We start from the raw sequence: 25,266 nt of genomic DNA, 5'->3' as shown, positions 1-25,266 counted from the left end.
AGGCGTCATTCCGGTGCATTGTGGGACTCGTAGTCCTAAAGCCCTCCGCGGATTGACTTTGCGCAGGCGTAATCTGACGCGAGGGCCGAGTGCGTATTCCGCTTTGTCTGGCTCCGCAAACGCGGCGGGGTGAGTCTGGTTCCACAGCGGCCCCTGCTGGGCGGGCATGGAGTGGGTAGGTCGTGGGCTCCCGAGTTGCGAAGCCATCCCGAGTTCTAGTTCTGTAGGTGCTTAGTTACCGGAGGCTTAAATTCTAGAGCCGCAAAGTATTTAGACATCTTCAAAGTGTCATTAGCCATGATGGTGATAATAACCGAGACTGATCGAGCGCTCTGCAAACATCGTTTCTCTTTTCCCAACAGCCCTAGAGGCAGGGAGGTTACAATTCCTATTTTACAGATGAGGAAACTGAGGCAGGCAGCGGGGATGCGTCTTGTCCAGGGTCACACAGAGAGGAAGGATCTGAGGCTCAATTTGGACTCTGGGTCCCACCAGCTGCCCCATGGGCTCAAGCTTCGAGATCCTCAAGTCCTCATGTCATAAACAAGATTAGCATGAGCTCTAGAGCGAAAGGTGCTTAAAGATCCCGGAGCTCTGGCAATCCTGGGTGCTAAAGACCCTCGTTGGCTTCCTGTGTTCCAGAGCTGGGAGGGGCTTAGAGACCCCTGAGTCATCCTGTCCCCACAGGTTCTAGAACCAGAAGGTGCTTTGAGACCTCTGAGTCACATTGGCATCAGGTATTCTAGAATGGGAGATGCTTAGAGATTGCTGAGTCATGTTCACATCAGGTGTTCTAGAGCCAGAGGTGCTTAGAGCTCCCAAGTCATCTTGGCCTTGTGTGTTCTAGAGCCAGAAGTTACTTAGAGACCCCTGAGTCATCCTGTCCCGCAGGTTCTAGAACCAGGAGGTGCTTCCAGACCCCTGAGTCATCCTGTCCCCGCAGGTTCTAGAACCAGGAGGTGCTTCCAGACCCCGGAGTCATCCTGTCGCCGCAGGTTCTAGAGCCAGAAGTTACTTAGAGACCCCTGAGTCATCCTGTCCCCGCAGGTTCTAGAACCAGGAGGTGCTTCCAGACCCCGGAGTCATCCTGTCGCCGCAGGTTCTAGAGCCAGAAGTTACTTAGAGACCCCTGAGTCATCCTGTCCCCGCAGGTTCTAGAACCAGGAGGTGCTTCCAGACCCCTGAGTCATCCTGTCCCGCAGGTTCTAGAGCCAGAAGTTACTTAGAGACCCCTGAGTCATCCTGTCCCCGCAGGTTCTAGAACCGGGAGGTGCTTCCAGACCCCGGAGTCACGTTGGTCTCACGGGCTCCAGACGTGTCTCCTGGGGGACGGACCACGGAAGGTGGACAGAGCAGTGGGAAGTGGGTTGCCTGGGGAACAGTGTGAGCCAAAGCGTGTTCGGTGGCTCCGCAGGGACTGGGAGCGGCTCCTCCTGGCGGGACATATTCTGGTTCTACCTTCACTCTCTTGGTTCCTGGTCCCCCCCTCTCCCGTGGCTCAGTGTCCTGGGCCCGTGGCCCCCCAGGGCGGGGGGAGGCTTCTCTCGTGAACTTCTGCCCCGTTTTCCCGGCAGCTCTTGTCAGAGAGGGTGCCGGGAGGGGCCTGAGAGCCCTGAGGATTGGGCAGGAGGGGCTCCGCGGGAGGGTGACCCCTGCTCCTGCAGCGCATCGCAGACACCCCGGGAGCTCTGGATGGCCTCTGGGGGCCAGGTGAGTCCGGCCTTCCTCTTAGCTCCCTCCCGGGGGCGGGGCTTCCCTCTGGTCCCGCCCTCCTCCCTGAGGCCCCTCCCCTTCCCTGCTTGTCCCGGGGCCCTCTCATTCCCAGCTTAGTCTGGGGGGAAGCGCAAGCGCGTGGGAGCGAGTGAGGCTGGGGGCCAGGGCAGCAGCTTTGGGGGTACGGGCCCCCAGGAGATGGTTCGGGCTGCCGTGGGAGGTTGGCCCAGGGGTTTCCTCATGGCCCCGCCCTTCTCCACATGTAGGGGGCAGGGGGGTCCCCGAAGTCCAGGAGCCAGGATGTCAGGGCAGCTGCCCTGCTCCTTGGTACCTCTGGGGGCCTTTGTTCCCTTGACCTCAGTGCGAACATCCCCATGTGTGGCGCCTGTCACCCCATAGCCCCACAGCCACCCAGGGCTGGTCCTGACGCCTGTCACCCCGTACCCCCATTGCCTCCCCGTACCCCCACAGCCATCCAGGGCCGGGCCAGCGCCTGTCACCCTGTACCCCCATTGGTGCCCCATGCCCCCAATGCCATCCCATACCCCCATTGCCATACCCCCATTGCCATCCCATACCCCCATTGCCATCCCATACCCCCATTGCCTCCCCGTACCCCCACAGCCATCCAGGGCTGGGCTGGCGCCTGTCACCCTGTACCCCCATTGGTGCCCCATACCCCCAATGCCACCCCGTACCCCCATTGCCATCCCATACCCCCATTGCTGCCCCGTACCCAGGGCCGGGCCAGCGCCTGTCACCCTCTACCCCCATTGGTGCCCCATGCCCCCAATGCCACCCCGTACCCCCATTGCCATCCCATATCCCCATTGCTGCCCCGTACCCAAGGCCGGGTCGGTGCCTGTCACCCCGTACCCACATTGGGGGCTCCTGCTGCACCCCAGCTCATCCAGGGGGGCTCCCCCTCTGCCTCTGTTCCCCAATCCTTGCCTTCCCATCTGCCAGGGGCCCCGGCCTGCAGCCGTGTGCTCGGTGTTCCAGGGGCCCGTGACCTTCCGGGACGTGGCGTGGACTTCACCCCCGAGGAGTGGGGACGGCTGGGCCCGGCTCAGAGGCAGCTCTACCGGGACGTGATGTTGGAGACCTACTGGAACCTGGTCTCCCTGGGTGAGGCGGCCCCCCAATCACCCCCATCACCACCCTCCCCACTGCATCGGTTTGGGGACTCAGGAATACTATGGAGGGCTGAGGGGGGAGGGAGGTCAGGAACGAGAGGGGGCAGTGCCAGGAGCAAGGTCCTCCTGATGGCAGCCAGAGGCTGCCCGCTGCCCGGGCTGGGCCTGGCCATTCAGCCTCCCAGTACCAGCGGCCACGGCCGTTTTGTCTCCCCAAGCAGGGATCTCAGCTTCTGACCCTGACAGGGCTCGGCTTTTGGCACCAGGGGACACGCTGTGTGTTGTGGAAGGAGCTGGTGAGTGAGGGGCAGGGGAACCCTGGGAGGAGAAGGGGGGAGGTCTGAGCTCCATCCCCTCCCTCATCCCACAACTTTGGATAAGCAGCAAGAGGGCAGAGTCCTGCCCACCCCTAGCCTCTCTCTGTGGGTGGCAAGAGCCTGGGAGCCAGGCTTGGCCCCTGGGGTGATCCCACTGTACCTCCATCAGGGTGGGGTGCAGGGTGCCGTGGGCCAGCTCCAGAAGCCTCTTGGGGGCCCTATATGCATAGGTCTGCCCTGCTCATGGTTCATGGTTCCCCCAGTGCCCAATCAGGGTCTCTCCAAGCTGCCCGTTTCTGCCAGGGGCAAGCCAGCCCCCCAAACCTGGGCCACCAGAGCCCCTCCTCCTTTACCCCTGTCCCCAGCCTGGGCCAGGCCTCCTATTCTCCCTCCCTCCCTTTCTCTTCTCTTCACTGGTCCACGCTGGCCAGAGGCCCGAGCCAGGCTGCTGCCAGCGCCCTTCTGATGATTTTACCCATGGGGGTGTTCTTTCTCTGGCCCAACAAACGGCCGAGGGTTTCCTAAATCTCTTTCAGAGGGGAGGACAGGGTCTGAGGCCTTGGGCCCGAAGCAGGACGCCTCCCAAGACTCGTGCCGTGGAGCGAGGCTGCAGAGATCAGACAGGCGCAGCGGGCCAAGAAAGGCCTTGACGGCCAGGGGCGGCTTGGAGGGCGAGCCGTTGGGCCAGGACGGGCCGATGGCGGAAGCGATCCTCTCCGAGGACACGCCGGCGAGGGCCATGGGTCCCATCTTGCCCGCGAGGGAGAGCCTTCCCGAGTGGGACGCCCATAGGAACTTCCCCCAGAACAAGGGGAGCAAGGCCTTCGCGCCCCGCTCAAACCTAACCGGGGCCGTCTCTGAACAGAAACCGTTTCGTTGGGATAATGAGTCGGGGAAGCCTTTGGGTGGCCGCCCAGGCCGGATTCCTCCTGAGAAAACGCTCCCACAGGGGCGAGTCCCTTCGTGCGGTGAATGTGGGAAAGAGTTCCATCACAACTCGCACTTGGCCCAACACCAGAGAGTTCACGCTGGAGAAAGCCCAAGGGAGACCAGAAAGTCGTTCAGCCCGCGCCCGGCCCGCGCCCCGCCGGGTTCCGGAGAGAAGCCCTACGAGTGCGGCGAATGCGGCAAAGCTTTCGGCCGCAGCGTCTACCTGGCGGAGCACCAGAGGACGCACACGGGGGAGAAGCCCTACGCCTGCGATCGCTGCGGCAGAGCCTTCAGCCAGAGCGCGCCCCTGGCCAAGCACCGGCGGACCCACACCGGGGAGAAGCCCTACGCCTGCGCCGAGTGCGGGAGAGGCTTCGGCTGCCGCTCCACCCTCGTCCAACACCGCAGGACCCACACCGGGGAGAAGCCCTACGCCTGCGGCGAATGCGGCAAAGCCTTCAGCCAGAGGACCCACCTCATCCAGCACCGGCGCATCCACACGGGGGAGAGGCCCTACGCCTGCCGGGAGTGCGGCAAGGCCTTCACCGAGAGCTCGGCCCTCATCCAGCACCGGCGCATCCACACCGGGGAGAAGCCCTACGAGTGCCGGGAGTGCGGCAAGGCCTTCCGGCGCAGGACCCACTTCACGCAGCACCAGCGCATCCACACCGGAGAGAAGATCTACGAGTGCCGGGAGTGCGGGAAGGCCTTCAACCAGATCGCGCAGCTCACCCGGCACCAGCGCGTCCACACCGGGGAGAGGCCCTACGCGTGCGGGGACTGTGGGAAAGCCTTCAGCCAGAGCTCGTCCCTGACCAAACACCGGCGGACCCACACCGGGGAGAGGCCCTATGCGTGCCCCGAGTGCGGGAAAGCCTTCAGCGACTCCTCGGTGCTCATCGTGCACCAGCGCATCCACACCGGGGAGAGGCCCTACAAGTGTCCCCAGTGTGGCAAGGCCTTCACCCAGAGCATTTACCTGAACAAGCATCGGATCGTGCACTCGGGAGAGAAGCCCTACGCCTGCGGGGATTGCGGGAAGACCTTTAGCCAGAGCAAGTATCTCGCCCAGCATCGGAGGATCCACACCGGGGAGAAGCCCTTCGAGTGCCCCGAGTGTGGGAAAGCCTTCACTTACTGCTCCGCCCTCAGCCGGCACCAGAGGATCCACGCTGGGAACCGGCCCTACGGGTGCGAGGAGTGCGGGAAGGGCTTCCGGGTCCTGTCGGCCTTCCTCACCCATCGAGGGCTCCACGCTGCCGCCCAGCTCTGAGGGCCGCCCCGGAGGCGGGCCTAGGACAGGAGCTACCCCGGCTCCTCTGCTTGTGGATGGGCGATCCCTGCCCCAGACCGTCCTGCCCTGCCCCGCCCCACTTCCCCCACAGTGGGACCTTCCTCCCTGCCAGCGGGGCCAGCGGCCTTCTCTGGGCAGCTGGGCCAGAGCCTTTGGTCCCGGCTTTAGGACCCCTCCCATCATTTCTTTCCCCTCTATAAAAATATCCGGCTTGGGAAAGAGACACGGCTGAGAGAATCTGGGGCCTCCTCTCTGACTCTGCTTTTCTCCTGCCCAGGGCAGGCCCGTTGCCTTGCTGTGGCTCCAAACTCTGGAGTGTGTGGGGGAGGCCAGGGCTCCGGAGGCAGCCCCTCTCCCATCTGTGAGTTCTGATACTCCTCTGTCCCCTGGGGTGCTCTGAGACTCCCAGAGGACCCTTGGGGAGCAGGGAAGAGCCTGTGGACACACAGCTTGGAAGCCTCTGGGACTTGCCCCCCACTTGGTGATACCTGGAGCTCCTCAGGGCTGGGCCCCTCTCCAGGGATACAGGCCCATCAGTTCCCACCTCTGCTGCCTCCATGGAGGGTGGGCCCCCAAAGCCCCAGGTGAGTCATCCCTCCCTCCGAACAGCCATTATTGCTGTAAAGGTGGGGGAGCATCCCTGAGCAGGTTCCATCTGGGCCCGGGGCCATTCCTCACGCCATTGCCTCATCCTCGTTCCGGCCTTTGTTAGCCACCAGTGACCTGCACTCAAGAAGCATCAGTGTGCTTTTACAATGGCTCCAGATGCAGCCATTGTGTGGGGGGGGTCTTCCCGGAGGGCGGGTTCCCCACAGTGCCGACCCGGGCCAGGCCCCCTCCAGAGCAGCTTCTCTGCCCCCTGATTCCATCTCCGAGGCTGTTCCTGGCCCTGCCTGCCCTTTGGGCATAAGGGCCCAGGTGGCTGCCTCGATCGGCCTGTGCTGAGGAGGGCCCACTAGTGCCCCCTCCCTTCTCTTTCCAGGATGCTGATAGGCAAGAAGGGACTCCCCCTTGCCGGGACCAGGGCAGGGGCTGCTGTGACAGCCAGTCCAGGAGCAGCCTGCCCCCCCCAGCAGCCCTTCCCCCAGCCTTTCCATGGCACACATCCCCACAGCTCCCTCAAAGGCTCCCCACAAAGGAGAAGTCCCCCTCAACTATCCAAGGATGCTGCTTCTCTGCTGGGAAATAGGGAAGTCCCTCGGCATCCAAAGGACAGCCTACGTGGGAGCCGGGGCTAAAGGGGAGAATATGGGGCATGGTGGGAAGGGGGCGGGCTTCCCTGGGCATGCTCTCCTCACAGCTGGGAGATGGCTAATTTGGCCATTCTTGTCCCCATTGTATAGGTTAAAAGCTCCAAGACATCCCGGGACTTGGGGCTGCCCGTGGCCCACAGCATTTCCAGCGCAGAAGGGGTCCCAAGAAGGGGTCCCCCTGCAGCTCATCCATCAAGCGGTCCCTTGTCTGGCCTTTACCCAGAAACCCCTGTGAGCGGCCATCAGAGCCTCTCTGGGACTGGGACCTACCCTCCTTACCTTCTCTCCCCCTTTTTAAAATTTTATTTTCTGGTTACACATGTCCATTAATTTTTTAATGCATATTCCTTCATGACTTATGTTGGGAGAGAAAATAGCAAAAGCCATGAGAGAGAGAAGCGTGAACACAGCAGTGTTAGTCAGGGTCCACTTCCCTTTCCCCGGAGCTGGTCCAGCAAACTCCGGCTTTCTCCCGCTAGCGATCCTCTCACAGCCTCGGACCGAGCCGCTCCTAGCTTTGCATTTTCCCCAGTACGTGCAACAAGAGTTTCCAACCTTCACCCTTGAGACGCCTTATGTTTCAGTTTTCTCCCTCCCTCCCAGACAGCAAGCAATCTATATTGGATTCCAGTGTAGGTTAAACATATTCCACAAGAAAAGGAGGAAAAAACCATGAGAAAGGGGGGGAACCAAGCGAACAACGAAAGGTGCAAATCTGTGCTGATCCACGCTCGGTGCCCGCGGGCCTCTCTGCCCGTAGATGGCACTTTCCATCCCAAGTCGATTGGAATTGCCTCGAATCGGCTCATTGTTGAAAAGGGCCGAGTCCCTGGCAGTGGGTCGTCATAATGCTGTGGCCGTGTACCGTGATCTCCCGGTTCTTCCTGTAAGTCTCTCCAGCCTCTCTGAAAGCAGCCGCCGGTCATTTCCTTCAGAACAACAATATTCCACTAACTTGGGCCCCAGTTCCTCGCCATTACAACCAATTCGGTGTGTGGGGGCCCCTTTCCCTTTTTTATGCTCGTTTGGGATGCCCCCTTTGAGACATGTGCTCTCCCAGCCAGTAGGGACGCGGCTGGACGAAAGGACCCTGACCTGCTTTATTCTTCCCCAGAGGCTCCTTCCTCTAGCACTCGGAGCCCTCCCAGTCCCCTCCGCTCCACGATCCCTCTACCCTGGCCAGTCTGGGAATGCCTACCTCACAGCAGCTCCCCGGAAGCTGCGCGGACAGCCGGCTACCTCACAATAGCCTGTTTTCGCTTCGAGGCACCAAGGTTGGTTCCCATTTGGATGTAAGCTCTTGGAGGCCGGGGACTGTTTGCCTTTGTGTCCCTAGGCCAAGGGCAGAGGGTGCCTGGGTTACCGGAAGCACTTAATGGGCAGCTGGGCTGGGCAGCGGAGAGAATGCCAGGCTGCAGTTTAACTCCGACCCCGCTTCCCAGCTGTGTGACACTGGACGGTCACTTCACCCCGTCTGCCTCCGTTTCCTCATCTGCAAAATGAGCTGCAGAAGGAAATGGCCAAACCCCTCCAGTGTCTCTGCCAAGAAAACCTCAAATGGGGCCATGTGAACGTGACTGAAAAGGTCACTTAATAAATGCTCATTGAGTGAGTGCCCCGTACTGCCCGTGTGACCTCGAGGGAGCCCTAACTGTGCACACCCCCCATTTCCAGTAAGAGCTCTCCAAAATCCGTCCTAGCTCTTACTAAATGCTCACTGACTGCCCTGATCCTACGAATGTCTGAACCTCCTGAGCTTGCCGATTCCTTCCCCCTCGCCTTTTCCTTCTGTGACGTGGAGAAAACATCTGATTTTCCCCATGGATGTTTCACAGAGCAAGGAAGGGGGGCCCTGGAAGAGCCTTCGGGACCTTGGAGGTGGGGACATTGTCAGCAGAATGGGGAGGGATGGCCACGGCTCACCGAGTGTCCGTGATGACACGACCTAAAGAGGGTTTACCATTCAGAGTGGCTTTAAGACAACCCCCCTCCTGGGATTGGCTGCCTGCCTTTCCCGTTCTTAGTCCTGAATCTTCTGTGGTCCCTCTGTCCTCTTCTGTCAAGTGGAAAGCACATAGACCCAGGCCCCGGCCTGGAGTGTCCTCCATTCTCCCTTCTCCCACAGGGAGTCTCTTCCCAGAACCCCCCGGAAACGTTTGTGTGAATATTTCACACAAGTTAAAGTGCTGCTCTGTATTCTCCCCAGGAGGACGGAAGCTTCCAGCGGGCAGGAGGCCTGGAAAGTCTGGCACACCGAGTGGGTGGTGGGGAAGGGCAAACGGCAGCCACAGGGTGGGGAAGAGGGGAGGGAAGGCAGGACCGCCGCCAAAAGGCCAAAAAGTGATGAAAGGACTGAGAAAGTTCACTGGAATTCTTTCCCTCTTTTCCTACCAGCCCTGCTCAGAAGCCATGAATAAGGAAGACTCTTGGGAGCCTGAACTCACGTGTCTGGGATCGGGTAATGTCCATCCTCTTGGACCCTACGCCCCTTCCCGGTCACCCAACCATCTCCCACGAGGATTGGCTCAGTCTCCGACACTTCAGACCTTAACTCCCCACTGGGGATCAGCCTCCCCAGTAGAGGGTGAGCCCCCCTTTGAGACATCTGCTCTCCCAGAGCTGAGGACACAAGGTGGCCTCCCCCATTCCTTTCCGCCCTCCTTCCTTTCCCCCTCCCTCCTCTTCTTTCTCTTTCTTCCCCCTTCTCCCTTTTTTCCTCCTCCTTTTCTTTCTTCTCTCCCTCTCTTCCTTCCTTCTTTCCTTAACTCTTTCCAATCAGTGGCCCTGCTGTCCACCCCGGCAGAGCTGTGATGGATTCTCCAGAGGTTCCTGATTGCTGGCTGCTTAATCATTTAAGTGACCCCTGCTGGTCCCACCCCCCAGCTTTTTGGGAGATGCAAATCCAAGCTCATTTAGCAGCAGATGCAGGTGGAAGCAGAATACAACTGGTGTTGCTGTGAGCTCCTTGGCCCTGAGACGGCACTTGGGTCCTTCTCTGGTCTTGGATCAGGGCTGGACTACACTGGAAGGCTCTGACCCGAGGCTCAGCTGCTCCCCAAGGCTCCCCCACTTCACCAGCCTTCACAGGGTCTCCGGGCCCTAAGTTTTCTGGCGGTGGATCAGGGCTGGTCGGCACCGAGGGCCTTTCTCCATCACGGACTTTCTGATGCTACAGGAAGTGGGCGCCCTTGGTGAGAGACCTGCCGCCCTGGTCACGTTCAAAGGCTTCCCTCCCGAGTGAATTCAGAGGTGCTGAGCCCCATGTGAGCAGATGAGGGGCTCCTCCCATCCCTGATGTGCCAAGGGTCTCTGCCCCTGGGGATCCCCTAGTGCTGAAGACCAGAATGGCAACCGCAGGCTCTCCCCCATTGGCCAAGCTCCTGGGACCCCCTACTGTTTAATGTCTAATGCTAAGGGAGGGTGTGCTCTGGCTGAAAGTGCTCCCCCTTTGGGGGGCTCCTGGGACCTCTGCTAAGTCTGGTAGGGGGGTGCGTGCTCTGGCAGAAGGCGCTCCCCCATTGGCTCCTGGGACCCCTGCTATGTCTGGTAGGGGGGTACATGCTCTGGCAGAAGGCGCTCCCCCATTGGCTCCTAGGACCTCTGCTATGTCTGGTAGGGGGGTACATGCTCTGGCAGAAGGCGCTCCCCCATTGGCTCCTAGGACCTCTGCTATGTCTGGTAGGGGGGTACATGCTCTGGCAGAAGGCGCTCCCCCATTGGCTCCTGGGACCTCTGCTAAGTCTGGTAGGGGGGTGTGTGCTCTGGCAGAAGGCGCTCCCCCATTGGCTCCTGGGACCTCTGCTAAGTCTGGTAGGGGGATGTGTGCTCTGGCAGAAGGCGCTCCCCCATTGGCTCCTGGGACCTCTGCTAAGTCTGGTAGGGGGGTGTGTGCTCTGGCAGAAGGCGCTCCCCCATTGGCTCCTGGGACCTCTGCTAAGTCTGGTAGGGGGGTGCGTGCTCTGGCAGAAGGCGCTCCCCCATTGGCTCCTGGGACCCCTGCTATGTCTGATAGGGGGGTACGTGCTCTGGCAGAAGGCGCTCCCCCATTGGCTCCTGGGACCTCTGCTAAGTCTGGTAGGGGGGTGCGTGCTCCGGCAGAAGGTGCTCCCCCATTGGCTCCTGGGACCTCTGCTAAGTCTGGTAGGGGGGTGCGTGCTCTGGCAGAAGGCGCTCCCCCATTGGCTCCTGGGACCTCTGCTAAGTCTGGTAGGGGGGTGCGTGCTCTGGCAGAAGGCGCTCCCCCATTGGTTCCTGGGACCCCTGCTATGTCTGGTAGGGGGGGTACGTGCTCTGGCAGAAGGCGCTCCCCCATTGGCTCCTGGGACCTCTGCTAAGTCTGGTAGGGGGGTGCGTGCTCTGGCAGAAGGCGCTCCCCCATTGGTTCCTGGGACCCCTGCTATGTCTGGTAGGGGGGGTACGTGCTCTGGCAGAAGGCGCTCCCCCATTGGCTCCTGGGACCCCTGCTATGTCTGGTAGGGGGGTGCGTGCTCTGGCAGAAGGCGCTCCCCCATTGGCTCCTGGGACCCCTGCTATGTCTGGTAGGGGGGTGCGTGCTCTGGCAGAAGGTGCTCCCCCATTGGCTCCTGGGACCCCTGCTATGTCTGGTAGGGGGGTGCGTGCTCTGGCAGAAGGCGCTCCCCCATTGGTTCCTGGGACCTCTGCTAAGTCTGGTAGGGGGGTGCGTGCTCTGGCAGAAGGCGCTCCCCCATTGGCTCCTGAGACCTTTGCTATGTCTGGTGGGGGGGGGCATGCTCCGGCAGAAGGCGCTCCCCCATTGGCTCCTGGGACCCCTGCTATGTCTGGTAGGGGGGGGGTGTGCTCTGGCAGAAGGCGCTCCCCCATTGGCGGGGCTCCTGGGACCCTCTGCTGCCTGGTGGGGGAGCGCTCTCCCGGTGTCCACAGCGCCCCCCACTGAAGGGGAGGAGGCGCCTTCCCACGAGGCCCGGGGACCCTGGCCCCATTAGGTAGCCTCTGTCCTGCAGTTGCGCCTCGGGACTCCGATGGGCCGTCCTCCGGCCGCTGGCTTCCGGTTATCCCGGCATTCCGGCACACTGGGCAGGCTTGCTCCTTCCAGGGGGCCGCAGCCCGCACGAACTCGGGGCGCCCAGCACCAGGTCCGGTCATCACCGCTAAGCCCCTGCTGGGTACCTGCAGAGCACAGAGGATTCGGGCCCTCGCCTCAGGGTGGGTGCTTGGCAGGGGCTGCCTTATTATGGCACCAGACCAGAAGGGAAGGGCTCAAGCCAGAGAGGAGCAGTAGGCGGGACCCGGAGATCCGCAATCCCTCCTCCTGAAGGGGCGCTTGGAGATCGCAGTCCTAGGTGTAGCGCGAGAGCGCCGCTGCTTTTTTCCGTCTTCCGATTGGCTAATAAGCTCGTCTCTCCTACGTCCGGGGGCTGATAAGTTGGGGTTGCCATAGAGACGCGATGCGCCGGCGGGGGGGGGGGAGGGAAGCACTGTGGCTTTTGATTGGTGGAACGCTTTCTCTGACTTTTTTCCGTACATGCGCAGTAGCGCCAATCAGTTTCCAAATCCTGGTGAGCTAGAGAATAAGGAGCCGAAAGTTCGTGGGAGCGGGGGAGGGGGGGTTCGGCCCGAGAGTGGTTCGGGAACTAAACGCTTCTGGGAGTGTCCGCTGCTGCGCGTGCATCGCCGCACGGGGCGGGTCCGGCTGCTACGTGTGCGCATGCATAGGTCCACATGAGGACGTGGAGGCTGCGGGAGCCAGTGTAGGGGCCGTCCTGAGCACGCGCCCGGCCTCGGTCCCATCTCGGCTCCCGGGCTGCGGCTGCTGGGAAGGCAGAGACAACGCGAGGCGGGAGGAGTTTGCGCTTCCCCGTAGCTATGGCGACGGCTGCGCCTTTGGCGCATGTGTGTGCGCCGCACCGCGCGTGGGGGCGGAGTCGGGAGCTGTGAGCGTGTTTGCGGCTGCGTGACCCCGCGAGGCTCAGTCCCAGGTGCAGGCGGTGCTGGTAAGCCCCTTCTCCGTGGTCAGTCCTGTGGCCCCCCTCTCCCCGCCCCCGCCCCCGCCCGCCTCTGGTCTGGGCCGCGATCTGGAGCCACAAGTTCCCGGCTACGGGGTCCCGTCCCCCCGCCCCTCCCCCCAGGCCTGGCTTCCTGGGGCTCTTACCCGCTGGGGGCGGGGCGTCTGCAGCACAGCCGCGGCTCCGTGTGCCGGGGTCCGGGCGGGAGCTGAGGGCAGCCGGCGGGCTGGGGCCCGGGTTTTCCCATCTGTGAAGGGAGCGCATTGGAAGTGTCCCCCCAAGCCCCTCGGCCCTCTGGGAGGGGTCACAGCCCTCCCCCCCTCAGCCTGAGCCTCGGCGGGCCCCGGGCTCGGCTCGTGTGCCACGGGACTCCGCTCTCGCTCTGTTTCCAGGCCCGGACTTCCTCCCCCTTTCCTTCTGGAGCCCCGAGAGCTGCCCCTCCATGGCGCCGACCACCCTCTCGTGGGGTCACAAGGCTGAGTTTGGGAGAAGGGCCGGGGTCTCAGGACAGGGCCCCCAGACAGGTGAGGGGCCCGCGGGTTGGGGGCTCAGCCTGATTTCGGGAAATCCTTCTAGAAATTACAAGTGGTCCCGTACCTTGGAGAGCCCCCTGCTGCCCCTAGAGGAGGCCATGAACTCCAAATGCATCCACAAAGCGCCTACTGTGTGCCGGGCCCTGCCTTAGCCCCCGGGGGCCACAGTCAGCGTTTGCGAGTGACCTTCTGTGGGTCTGTGCTGACTGACACGCAGTCCCTGCCCCCCACGGCAGTGTGCCCACGGTATGGGGGGGGGGGGGTCAGACTGGCAGAGGCCCCCGGAGCCCTCCCAGCCTCTTGCCTGTCTTCCAGGGCCGCGTCTGCCTGCAGCTCCCCGGGGCCCCCCGGGGTCCGCTCCCAGGAGCCGCCTGCAGCATGTCCTCCACGCTGCTCCCCACTGGCCTGGTGCCCTTTGAAGAGCTCTTCTCCAAGCCCCCAAATCCCATGCTCGGCCCCAGCCTGACTCAGGATCGGCGTGCCTTGGACCCTGGGCCTTCGCCCAGCCCCTGCAGCCCCCGCCGGGAGCCCCCGAGCCCTCCTCCCTCGGAGCCCGTCCCTGGCCGCGACGCCTTGGAGGACCCGGCCTGCGAGCCTGCCAGCCCTGATGGCCCCGGGGCCACCGATTGCCTGCCTTCGGGGGGCTCCCCCCGCTGGGACTTTGGGGACCTGTTTTGCAGGCCGCCCAACCCTATGCTTTCCTCCAGCACGGCCCCCTCAGCCGCGGGAACTGTGGCCCTCGAGCCCCCCGCTTCACCGTCCCCCAGGTCCACTTCCAGCCAAGACGGCGGCCAGGCTCCCGGGCCGGGTTCCGAGGCGGCGAGCCCGGAGCGGGCCCCTCGCAGTCCAGGACGGGGGGAAGCCCGGCTCAGGAACCGGAGCGACCGAGGTGGGGGCCCGCGGCCGGAGGGCAAGAAGAGAAAGGGGGCCGGGGCCGCCGCCGCCGCCAAGGGGACGCAGCCCCAGGAGGAGGACTTCGCCCAGCTCCTAGAGCAGTACAGACGCGAGAGGGAGACTCCCAAGTCGGAGCCGGGACCCCCGCCCTCCGAGGGCAAGGCGAAGAAAGCAGCCAAGAGGAGCGCCGGGGCCGGGGGGGCCGGCCGGGCCAAGAAGAAGAAGCGGGCACGGCCCGCAAAGACCGCCGGCCCCCGGCCCCTGGCGCGGCCCCTCGCGGCCCCGGCGCGCCCCCCGGTGAGCCAGGAGTTTGTCCAGAAGAACACGGTGGCTCTGGGCTCGCAGAGGGTGTGCAAGTACTTCCTGGCGGGGCGCTGCGTGCGCGGGGAGCAGTGCCGGCTGGACCACGCCGCCGAGGGCCTCAAGTTCCAGCAGCTCTGCAAGTTCTACGTGCAAGGCTACTGCACGCGCGGCGAGCACTGCCGCTTCCTGCACCACGAGTTCCCCTGCAAGTTCTTCCACACCGGCGCCAAGTGCTACCAGGGGGACCACTGCAGCTTCTCCCACGCGCCCCTGACCCCCGAGACCGAGGGCCTGCTGAGGGCCGCGCTGGCCGGCCCCGCCCCGGCCGAGGCCACCCCCGTCCCCGCTCCCTCCTGAGGGCCCCCGCCCCACTGAAGCCCCCGCTCCTCCTGAGGGGACCCCGCCCCAGCTGAAGCCCCCGCTCCTCCTGAGGGGCCCCCGCTCCAGCTGAAGCCCCCGCTGCTCCTGAGGGGTCCCCGCCCCAGCTGAAGCCCCCGCTCCTCCTGAGGGGCCCCCGCTCCAGCTGAAGCCCCCGCTCCTCCTGAGGGGACCCCGCTCCAGCTGAAGCCCCCGTTCCCTGCTGAGGGGTCCCCACTCCAGCTGAAGCCCCCGCTCCTCCTGAGGGATCCCCACCCCAGCTGAGGCCACCACTGTCCCCGCTCCCTCCTGAGGGGTCCCCGCCCCAGCTGAAGCCCCCGCTCCCTCCTGAGGGGTCCCCGCCCCAGCTGAGGCCCCTGCTCCTCCTGAGGGGTCCCCGTGCAGCCTGGGAAGACGGCCTGGCCCTGGCTCATTAAAAGGCCGCCGAGCGAGGCTGCCGCTCTGTTTCTTCCAGCCCCCAAGGGGCCCCAGGAAGGATCCCTCCCCCCATCCCCGCTATTGCGGACCTTTTAAGGGTGCCCAGGTCCTAGCTGGGACCTGGACAGGCCAGCACTGTCCTGTAGAGACCCTGAGAAGGGGAGATGCCCCCGGGGTCTAGGAGGTCAGATTTCCCCCTCCCCCCGCCCCAGGTGCACTAGTAGCTCCCTCCCAGGAGGATGTTGGGCTAGGTGAACCACCATCCTGGGGGGGGGGGAGGGGTCACTTGGTGCAAGTTGGACGAGTCCAGGGGAGGGATGGTCCAAAGAGGGCCCTCTTGGCTGGCCCTGCGGTGCCCACACTGGGCATCCTCTTGCCACAGCCCGAGGTGTCCTGGAGCCTGGCACTGCAGACAGGAGCAGGGACTTCCTCTTGGGGGGTCAGTGGGTCACGCACAGGAGCCCCCGCCCTGGGCTGTCACCCCTGAGGGAGGGCACAATGGCATGGTTTTGGGGAGCTGAGCCTCGTCCCTCAAGTGCGTCCGGAGCCCCCCACTTTAGCCAGGCACCTTGAGGGAGAGGTCCTGTGGAAGAACGGGGGGGGGGTCAATTTTTTGCCTTGTGAGGGGCATGGGCCGGAGGGCCCCGGTTACAGTTGAGGAGACTGAGGCAGGCAGTGGGGATCCCTCAGCCAGGATGGGGCTGGGCTGGGGGTGGCAGGCCCCAGCACTGTGCTGCCTCCCCTTGGCCTCCAAACCACTTACAGCCTTAGCCCATGGGGCCTTGCTGTCCCCGCCTCATTCAGGAGGGGCGGGGCTTGGCCTGCTGGGTGCCTGATCCAGCCCCTGGAGGGGAGCGCAGTCCCAGGCTTCCCAAGTGACTCAGGCTCTGGGCCCGGGGGCGTGTCCAGCAGCGCAAGTCGGGCTTTGAAAGGAGGGGCGCCCGGGAGCCACTGAGGAAAGCAGGCGGGTGCAGGCGGGGTCTGCGGAGGGCAGGGAGGCCGTCCGGGACCGCGGGTGGCCATGGGAGAGGGGCTGGGGGATGGGCAGAGCCCCTCGGGGGCCTCCATCCTCAGGAGGAAGCCTCCCCGGCAGGGCCGCCCCCCACCCCGACAGCCCAGCCCTTCCAGACCGGGATGTGGCGACGCCACAGAGAGGCCCGCCCAGTGCAGTGGCCTGACCAGCAGCGCCCCTCGAGGTGCCCGAGACTCCCCGGCCCCGCAGCTCCCCTTCCCCCAGCAGCGGAGACCCGCCCATTCCCGTGAACCCCTCCCCCAGTCACTCAAAAGCCCCGCCTCTTCCTCCTCCCCCTCGCGCTGAGGCCCCTCCCCCACTCCGTCACCCCGCACGCTCGCAGGTCTCGGTCTCCCGCCAGCTTTTCTTCTCGGCCTTAAGGGGGTCCCTCCATCCTCCCGGCCGCCTTCCGGGCTCATCCCGCGGACCTCTGCCATCATCCCGGCCTAGCGGGAGGTGTCCGTCGCGGGTTCTCCTATCCCCCTGACCCGATCTCTGTGCCGGGGACTCTCCGCCCTCCCCTCCCCGGGCCAAGCTCTGTGCCGCCCCCGGGCGCCTACCTCCGGCTGCTTTCCAGCTGGGTCCCTGTGGATCCGACGAAGCCCCGCAGATCTCAAACTTGCCTTCCCCCTCCCCCTCCTACCTTTCCCGTCCTCCTGGTCTCGCGGGTCTGAGCTCCCGGTGTCTCACCTCCCCCTCCCCCGGTGCAGGCCCTCGTGCTTCAACTGCAGCAGTGACTGCTGGGGGGTGCGGGGGATCCCCAAAGGCTCTCACCCGACCGTGTCGCCTCCAGGGTGGGCATCCAGAGCCCTTGATAACCAGCCCCTCCCTCTCCCAGCTCGGCCCCCCAAGCCTGAAGCCCCTCCTCCCATCCCGGCTGACCCTAACCCGTCAGATCCTTCTCTGTTCTCTCCACTGAATCCCGGGCCTGTCACGGGGCTTGGGGACGGGCACAGAAGGCTGCGCCTGCGGCCAAGAGGACCTTGGACCCTGGGCAAGTCATTCTGCCTGCCTCCGTTTCCTTAACTGTAAAGTGGAGATGCTAATGTCGCCTTACCTCAGGATTGGGGTGAGGATCGGAAGCAATATTTGTGAAGTGCCTTGCACAACGTGGTGATTAATCAATGCTTATTCCCTTATGCGGCTCCTTGGGAGCAGAGACCGTCTTTTGCCTTTCTGTGTAACCCTGACACAACGGTCGGAGGCACTTAATAAACGCTTGTTGGTTCGCCAGCCCGGAAACGAGTTTTTAGAAGCTTTGCAGGGTACAAGGAAAGCCAGTGAGACTGGCCCGCGTTCTCCCGAGGCTGCTCCTCAAAGCTGGAGCCTGTTTAAGGCCCGCCCTCCAGCCTGCCCCCCCCCTTGCAGCTGGGGAGCCGGCCCCCGGGCTCGCCGCCTGCCCCCCCCTTGCAGCTGGGGAGCCGGCCCCCGGCTCGCCGCCTGCCCCCCCCTTGCAGCTGGGGAGCCGGCCCCCGGGCTTGCCGCCTGCCCTCTCCCTTGCAGCTGGGGAGCCGGCCGCCTGCCCCCACCCCTTGCAGCTGGGGAGCCGGCCCCCGGGCTTGCCGCCTGCCCCTCCCTTGCAGCTGGGGAGCCGGCCCCCGGGCTCGCCGCCTGCCCCTCCCTTGCAGCTGGGGAGCCGGCCCCCGGGCTCGCCGCCTGCCCCCCCCTTGCAGCTGGGGAGCCGGCCCCCGGGCTCGCCGCCTGTCCCTCCCTTGCAGCTGGGGAGCCGGCCCCCGGGCTCGCCGCCTGTCCCCCCCTTGCAGCTGGGGAGCCGGCCGCCTGCCCCCCCCCCCCTTGCAGCTGGGGAGCCGGCCCCCGGGCTCGCCGCCTGCCCCTCCCTTGCAGCTGGGGAGCCGGCCCCCGGCTCGCTGCCTGCCGCTGCCTGCCCTTCTGAGCCGGAAAGGATCTGGGGAGGAAGCCCAAGTCGAGTCTGGCCTCTGCTGGTCCTCCCAGGACCCAGATCCTGCCTCCTCTGAGCCTCTGCTGGGCGACCTTTCTGCAGCGTCCCTCGCTGCTGCTTCCCAGCCAAGCGGGACAAGCCCGAGCCTGTAATGCTGGAGAAACTTGAGGCCAGACAGAGATTTTTAATAGTGGGGTATTGAGAGGAGCCGAAGTCAGCCGGCTAACGGGACTCAAAGCATCCAGCAGCGAGCAATTAATGCCTGAGACTTTTGTAGGCTCCAGCTATGGGGAAACAAAGGCACTGGGTGAGTCCAGGAAAGGACCATGGCCTTAGTTCTGGCAGGACGGGGGTCTGCAGGCGGCCAGTCTGGAGCCACACCCAGGCGGTTGAGATAAGCATCTGGACTTTTGTGACTCACGGGGATGTGAGTGGCCAGAGCTTAGCGGGTGAGGAAAGGAGGGGTGGCCGTAGTATTTCATTCAGGACAGAGCATAATAATTCAGGGAAGCTGAGGCATTACACTCCCTCTTTTCCGTGGGCCTCCCAGAGGGGGACAGTCCAGGGCACACTGATGGGGGCGAGCCCAAGAGTCAGCGGGCCAGGGGGCACATCAGCTTCCTTATCCGAAGGTGAGGGTCTCTGAGGTCCTCTGCTGCAAGTCTGGGAGCGGAGGCCCCAAGGCAATACTTCCAGCTGGACAGAAGGGGAGCGAGGGACCCTGGCCTTACTCCCTGGGCCCCGTCTGGGGGAAGGCTGGCAGGGTGAAATGCCGGGCTGGGCAGGAGCTCCAGGCCGTTTCAGGGACAGCACTGGAAACGACCTTGGAAAGTCTTGAATTCCCAGCCCATTTTACAGATGGCGGAAGGCCCAGAAAGGTAAAGCCTTGTCTGGGGTCATCCAGGCATTAAATGGCTGAGGAGGATTTGAACCTGGGACATCTGGCTTCAGATCTAGTATTCTTTCCACTGCCAGGCAGCTTGTCCTCAGTGGTTGGTAGGAGAAAAAAGAAGGGCCACATACCTGCGGGATGTCACTCTCCCCCACCTATCCCGGAGGAGCATTCGGGGGTCTCCGTGGCACAGGGCGAGGAGGATGCTCCTCCAAGCTTTCCTACTGCCAGAAGAAGTCCTCATCTGCCCCGGACTTGCTGACTCTGTCTTTGCGGTGAAGTCCAAGCCTGGCCGGCTGCCAGCCTATCCAGCTGTGGCCAGTTTGGCCGGAGGACTGGGTCCTTTCGTACTCAAGCCAGGCGCCCCAAGGCTTTCTCCCTGTGACCTGAAATCTTAAAGCCACTCAGAATGCAGAGGATCGTTAGTGTTATCACGGTCAACTCTTACAAATGGAAAAACTTCCTTTCCTCCTTTCCTTTCTTCCCTCCTTTTCCATCTTTGCTTCCTTCTTTCATTCCTCCATCTTTTCTTTCTCCTTCCTTTCCTTCCTTTTCCCATTCTTTTGTTCCTCCTTCCTTCCTCCATTCTTCTTTTGTTCATCTTTCCTTTCTGTGGTTCCGCATAGGGATGCTGCGGTGCTGGCTGATGGAGAACCTGTGTTTCCTTGGTGTTATTTGTTAGGCCAAAATTAACACAAGCAGCCGGGCTCGAGCTTTGTCCCATCCCCGCCTGAGCAGCCGAGAGCTCCGGCTCCCGCTCTCCCTCTACAAGCCCCTCGGGTGGAAAATCTGACTGGGGCGGCATCTGGCATGTGCCTGTTCTCACTGAAGGTGCGCGACTTCATGGCTGAAAGCGCAGGGCAAGCACACGGCCTTGTTTCATCCCATGGTGACTGGGGGAGTTTAGGATGAGTGGCGAGGGTGGGCCTGGGAAAGGACCGGACAGGACCATGGACAGCGACCGGGGCTAAGGGAAGGCCGGGGCTGGGAATGAATGGAGTCCAAGACAGGGCTGGCCCAGGACAACTGCTGGAACCCAAGGCCGGCTCATGAGGAAGAGAACAATGAGAGCAGCCTGAGTCCCCATTACAGGAACACACGGGACACAGAGGAACAGCCTGCGGAGAATGGGAGGAAGGAGGAGGGGAAGTGAGAAAGAGACAGAGACACACAGAAAGAGGCAGAGGCAGTCCAGGAGAGACAGCAAGACAGACACACAGAGAGAAGACAGCAAGAGAGAGAGGGACAGAGACAGAAAGCAGACAACGCTAGAAAAGGAAAAGGGAAGGGGAAATAAAGAGATATGGAGAAAAAGGCAGAGAAAGACAGAAGGAGAAAGAAGGGAGAGACAGAGGGAGACCAACAAGACAGCAAGAGAGACAGAGAGAGAGACAGAGACAGAAAGCAGACAAAGATAGAAAAGGAAAAGGAAAGGGGAAATAGAGATATGGAGAAAAAGAGAAAGAAGGGAGAGACAGAGGGAGACTGACAGAGAGAAGACAGCAAGAGAGACAGAGGGACAGAGACAGAGACAGAAAGCAGACAAAGATAGAAAAGGAAAAGGAAAGGGGAAATAAAGAAATATGGAGAAAAAGGCAGAGAAAGATGGAGAAAAGGAGAAAGAAGGGAGAGACAGAGGGAGACTGACAGAGAGAAGACAGCAAGAGAGACAGAGGGACAGAGACAGAAAGCAGACAAAGATAGAAAAGGAAAAGGGAAGGGGAAATAAAGAGATATGGAGAAAAAGGCAGAGAAAGATGGAGGAAAGCAGAAAGAAGCCAGAGAGAGGCAAAGTTGTATAGAGAGGCGGAGGTTTGGGGGAGGTAAAGGGAGGTTGCTTGGCCGTTGTTCTCCAAGAGGACCGTGTGACCAAGGAGGTGATGCTGTGAGGAGGATTTCAGGCTCCGGAGAGTTACCAGGTGTGTCCTCCGGAGCCATCTGGGTCCAGTGGCCAGCTTCAGAGCAGGTTGTCGCACATGGCCCATGGACCTTGGCCTTCATAAGCTAAGGTTTTTCACAGTGTGCCAGAGGCAACCCCCATTCATTAATTAAGGCAAGATAGGGATAGGGAAGGAGACAGATAAAGACAGAGGGAAGAGGGGGAAATGGAAAAGGAGAAACAGAGAAGGGTCCAACAGAAGAGAGACACTGAGGGGTTCACAGTTGAGGGACAAACCCAAGGATGGTGAGGGTCAGAGACAGAGCCAGTGAGCGCGGAAGGGAGAACAATTTGAACAGAGTGAGCCCCAGAGACCCCTCCAGCGAGTGATCTATGAGCCCAGAAATCTCAGCAAGCCTGAAGTCAACTTTCATCTCCTCTGCTTAGGGGATGTTGTTCCTGGGAACAAGAGGTCGGAACAGGGGCTTGGCGGAGGGAACTGAGAAGTGCCTGAGGGCAGCCCACTCACTGCCAGTCTGCCAGATGGATTGGGGGTTGGAAGGTGGGCAGGGCCCTGTGCTCCTTCTCTCTGTCCCCCTCCATTTTGGGGTTTTAAAAGTAGGGTTCATCCCTGGAGGCCTCTCCAGTATTGGGGTCCCATCTCCTCCCTCATTCCTTTCTAGCCTGTTCCTATCTCACACTGTGAATTCAGTCAATAAACATTTATTAAACACCTACTGTGTGCCAGGGATTGTGTTAAATACTAGATGCCAAGAAAGGCTAAAGGAACAATCCTTCCTCTTAAGGAGCTCACAATCTAATCTGGGAGCAGGGGCAGGGAACAAGCCAAACGATTGTGTGCACAGTAACTTGGAGAGAAGGGAGTGGAGAGCACCCTCACAGAGGGCCTGGAGACTTTTGGCTGGGGCTTGAAGGAAGCCGGGAGCAGAGTGGGGGAGGGAAAGACTTCCATGGGGAGGGAGGGAAAGTTTTCCATGGGGAGGAGGGAAAGCCTTCCATGGGGAGGAGGGAAAGCCTTCCATGGTGAGGGAGGGAAAGCCTTCCATGGGGAGGAGGGAAAGCCTTTCATGGGGAGGAGGGAAAGCCTTCCATGGGGAGGAGGGAAAGCCTTCCATGGGGAGGGAGGGAAAGCCTTGGGAGGAGGGAAAGACTTCCATGGGGAGGAAGGGAAAGCTTTCCATGGGGAGGAGGGAAAGCCTTCCATGGTGAGGGAGGGAAAGCCTTCCATGGGGAGGAGGGAAAGCCTTCCATGGGGAGGAGGGAAAGCCTTCCATGGGGAGGAGGGAAAGTCTTCCATGGGGAGGAGGGAAAGTCTTGGGAGGAGGGAAAGACTTCCATGGGGAGGGAGGGAAAGCCTTCCATGGGGAGGAGGGAAAGTCTTCCATGGGGAGGAGGGAAAGTCTTGGGAGGAGGGAAAGACTTCCATGGGGAGGAAGGGAAAGCTTTCCATGGGGAGGAAGGGAAAGCTTTCCATGGGGAGGAGGGAAAGCCTTCCATGGGGAGGAGGGAAAGCCTTCCATGGGGAGGAGGGAAAGCCTTCCATGGGGAGGAGGGAAAACCTCCCATGGGGAGGGAGGGAAAGCCTTCCATGGGGAGGGAGGGAAAGTCTTGGGAGGAGGGAAAGACTTCCATGGGGAGGAAGGGAAAGCTTTCCATGGGGAGGGAGGGAAAGCCTTCCATGGGGAGGAGGGAAAGCCTTCCATGGGGAGGAGGGAAAACCTTCCATGGGAAGGAGGGAAAGCCTTCCATGGGGAGGAGGGAAAGCCTCCCATGGGGAGGGAGGGAAAGCCTTCCATGGGGAGGAGGGAAAGCCTTCCATGGGGAGGAGGGAAAGCCTTCCATGGGGAGGAGGGAAAGCCTTCCATGGGGAGGAGGGAAAGCCTTCCATGGGGAGGGAGGGAAAGCCTTCCATGGGGAGGAAGGAAAGCCTTCCATGGGGAGGAGGGAAAGCCTTGGGAGGAGGGAAAGCCTCCCATGGGGAGGAGGGAAAGCCTTCCATGGGGAGGGAGGGAAAGCCTTCCATGGGGAGGAGGGAAAGCCTTCCATGGGGAGGAGGGAAAGCCTTCCATGGGGAGGAGGGAAAGCCTCCATGGGGAGGAGGGAAAGCCTCCCATGGGGAGGAGGGAAAGCCTTCCATGGGGAGGAGGGAAAGCCTTCCATGGGGAGGAGGGAAAGCCTTCCATGGGGAGGAGGGAAAGCCTTCCATGGGGAGGAGGGAAAGCCTTCCATGGGGAGGAGGGAAAACCTTCCATGGGAAGGAGGGAAAGCCTTCCATGGGGAGGAGGGAAAGCCTCCCATGGGGAGGAGGAAAGCCTTCCATGGGGAGGAGGGAAAGCCTTCCATGGGGAGGGAGGGAAAGCCTTCCATGGGGAGGAGGGAAAGCCTTCCATGGGGAGGGAGGGAAAGCCTTCCATGGGGAGGGAGGGAAAGCCTTCCATGGGGAGGAAGGAAAGCCTTCCATGGGGAGGAGGGAAAGCCTTGGGAGGAGGGAAAGCCTCCCATGGGGAGGAGGGAAAGCCTTCCATGGGGAGGAGGAAAGCCTTCCATGGGGAGGAGGGAAAGCCTTCCATGGGGAGGGAGGGAAAGCCTTCCATGGGGAGGGAGGGAAAGCCTTCCATGGGGAGGAGGGAAAGCCTTCCATGGGGAGGAGGGAAAACCTTCCATGGGAAGGAGGGAAAGCCTTCCATGGGGAGGAGGGAAAGCCTCCATGGGGAGGAGGGAAAGCCTTCCATGGGGAGGAGGGAAAGCCTTCCATGGGGAGGAGGGAAAGCCTTCCATGGGGAGGAGGGAAAGCCTTCCATGGGGAGGGAGGGAAAGCCTTCCATGGGGAGGGAGGGAAAGCCTTCCATGGGGAGGAAGGAAAGCCTTCCATGGGGAGGAGGGAAAGCCTTGGGAGGAGGGAAAGCCTCCCATGGGGAGGAGGGAAAGCCTTCCATGGGGAGGGAGGGAAAGCCTTCCATGGGGAGGAGGGAAAGCCTTCCATGGGGAGGAGGGAAAGCCTTCCATGGGGAGGAGGGAAAGCCTTCCATGGGGAGGGAGGGAAAGCCTTCCACACATGGGGAAATGCTACAGACTGTCTTGGGTCTGGGACAGCAAGAAGCCCGAGCCTCAGGGTGTGGGGTGCTGAAGGGCAGTGAAGGTGGGAGGAGCCCGGAAAGCTGTTGGAAAAGGCTCTGAGCAGAGACAGGGAGAGAGAAACTGGGACAGAGAAGGGGAAGGGGGGTGGAAGACAGACCACGGCGCCCCGAGGACTTGGGGTTTGATCCTGGGGACCACAGGCTGGGGGAGCTGAGGCACCGGCAGGGGCAGTGTCCTGGGGGTGGTCAGGGTTTGCCGGTGTCATCACTGATGTAGGAGCTAGAACGGACCATCTTTCCTTGACTCCAGGGCCTCATTTTCCAGGACAGAAAGTGGAGGCTCAGTGAGGGAGAGTGGGGTGTCCAAATGCAGCAGATAACCCAGGAGGGGCTGCGTTGGGGTTCAGGAGCAGCTGCTTCCCCACCTGGGCTTCTCCCTGCCTTTCACTTGTGGGCTCCATCTCTGGTCCGACTCTCCCTAGCTGCCTCTCTCTGACCCCCATGTCTTTGTACCTCTGGCTCTCCCCCCTCAGGGTCTCCTTGCCTCAGGCTCCCCCCCTCAGGGTCTCCCCCTCCTCAGGGTATCCCCCATCCATCTTGGTCTATCTCTCTCCTTTTCCGACTGTCCAGGGCTCTCTGTATTTCTCAGGCAGACCACTGAATTGCAGCCCCTGTTGAGCTTCAGGCATGAGACACGGGAGGAAATGTTTTGATCCTTTGATGACTTCAGCCTTTCCCCCCTCACCCCCCTTTCACCTCCCCTTGCACCCTCCCCCACCCGCCCCTGTGCCCTCTCAAGGACTCTGATGGAACAAAGAACAAAGGTCTAAGAATAGACCCAGAAGGAGGTGGGACAGGATTTGGCACCGAGGTGTCAATGGGGCTGCTGGGAAGCAGGGCCCAGGAGAGGGAAGGGAGGGGGGCAGGAGGGAGGAAGGGCTCCCAGGACCGCGTCATCCCTAGGCATCCCCGGGCGCCTTGGACTCCTAGTTGGTTGGGGGGGACCTGGGGTCTGGCCTTGGCTCACTGCTGATCCCCTCCCCCGAGTACCAGCTCTTAGCTACCTCCCAATTCTCTCCCCCAGTTCTCCAGGTCAGCTCCATGTGGGGCTGGGGGGTTGGGGGAGACTTTGGGGATACTCCCTGTGCCCTCTTCTCAAACTCTGTCTCCCCAGAAATCCTAGGGAGGGCAGCCCATCCTGCCTGGCCCCTCGGCATGGAGGGGAACAGCCCCGTGGCCTGCCAGGGCAGCACAGGGAGCTGGGGCGGGCGGTGGGGGGGGTTCTCCAGAGAATTTCTAGAGGAGGCGATTTGGGGGTCCAGGCTTTGAGGAG

At 62.1% G+C, this 25,266-nt stretch overlaps 2 protein-coding genes and 1 long non-coding RNA gene across 4 annotated transcripts; all 3 read left to right on the top strand.

Moving 5' to 3' along the window:
- Positions 1 to 47: 47 nt before the first annotated feature.
- Positions 48 to 1,110, top strand: LOC127556936 (uncharacterized). Its single transcript, XR_007952573.1, has 3 exons — positions 48 to 129; positions 892 to 995; positions 1,048 to 1,110. It is a non-coding gene; the product is annotated as an uncharacterized LOC127556936 (long non-coding RNA).
- Positions 1,111 to 2,680: 1,570 nt separating this feature from the next.
- LOC127556900 (zinc finger protein 501-like) lies at positions 2,681 to 6,959 on the top strand. Its single transcript, XM_051990412.1, has 3 exons — positions 2,681 to 3,145; positions 3,703 to 5,974; positions 6,734 to 6,959. The coding sequence occupies exon 2, from the start codon at positions 3,864 to 3,866 to the stop codon at positions 5,367 to 5,369; it is 1,506 nt and encodes a 501-aa protein (XP_051846372.1). The 5' UTR covers positions 2,681 to 3,145; positions 3,703 to 3,863; the 3' UTR covers positions 5,370 to 5,974; positions 6,734 to 6,959.
- A 5,546-nt stretch (positions 6,960 to 12,505) lies between these two features.
- ZC3H8 (zinc finger CCCH-type containing 8) lies at positions 12,506 to 17,406 on the top strand. Of its 2 annotated transcripts, XM_051990421.1 has the most exons (3): positions 12,525 to 12,615; positions 13,020 to 13,151; positions 13,476 to 17,406. In XM_051990421.1, the coding sequence occupies exon 3, from the start codon at positions 13,539 to 13,541 to the stop codon at positions 14,712 to 14,714; it is 1,176 nt and encodes a 391-aa protein (XP_051846381.1). In that variant the 5' UTR covers positions 12,525 to 12,615; positions 13,020 to 13,151; positions 13,476 to 13,538; the 3' UTR covers positions 14,715 to 17,406. The 2 variants fall into 2 exon arrangements, with proteins under 2 accessions (XP_051846380.1, XP_051846381.1); XM_051990420.1 differs by lacking the exon at positions 13,020 to 13,151 and having other exon boundaries at positions 12,506 to 12,615.
- Positions 17,407 to 25,266: the final 7,860 nt, after the last annotated feature.

This window comes from Antechinus flavipes, chromosome 3, assembly GCF_016432865.1.
Source record: "Antechinus flavipes isolate AdamAnt ecotype Samford, QLD, Australia chromosome 3, AdamAnt_v2, whole genome shotgun sequence".
NCBI lineage: Eukaryota > Metazoa > Chordata > Mammalia > Dasyuromorphia > Dasyuridae > Antechinus > Antechinus flavipes.
This window is presented reverse-complemented; position numbering and strand designations above follow the sequence as displayed.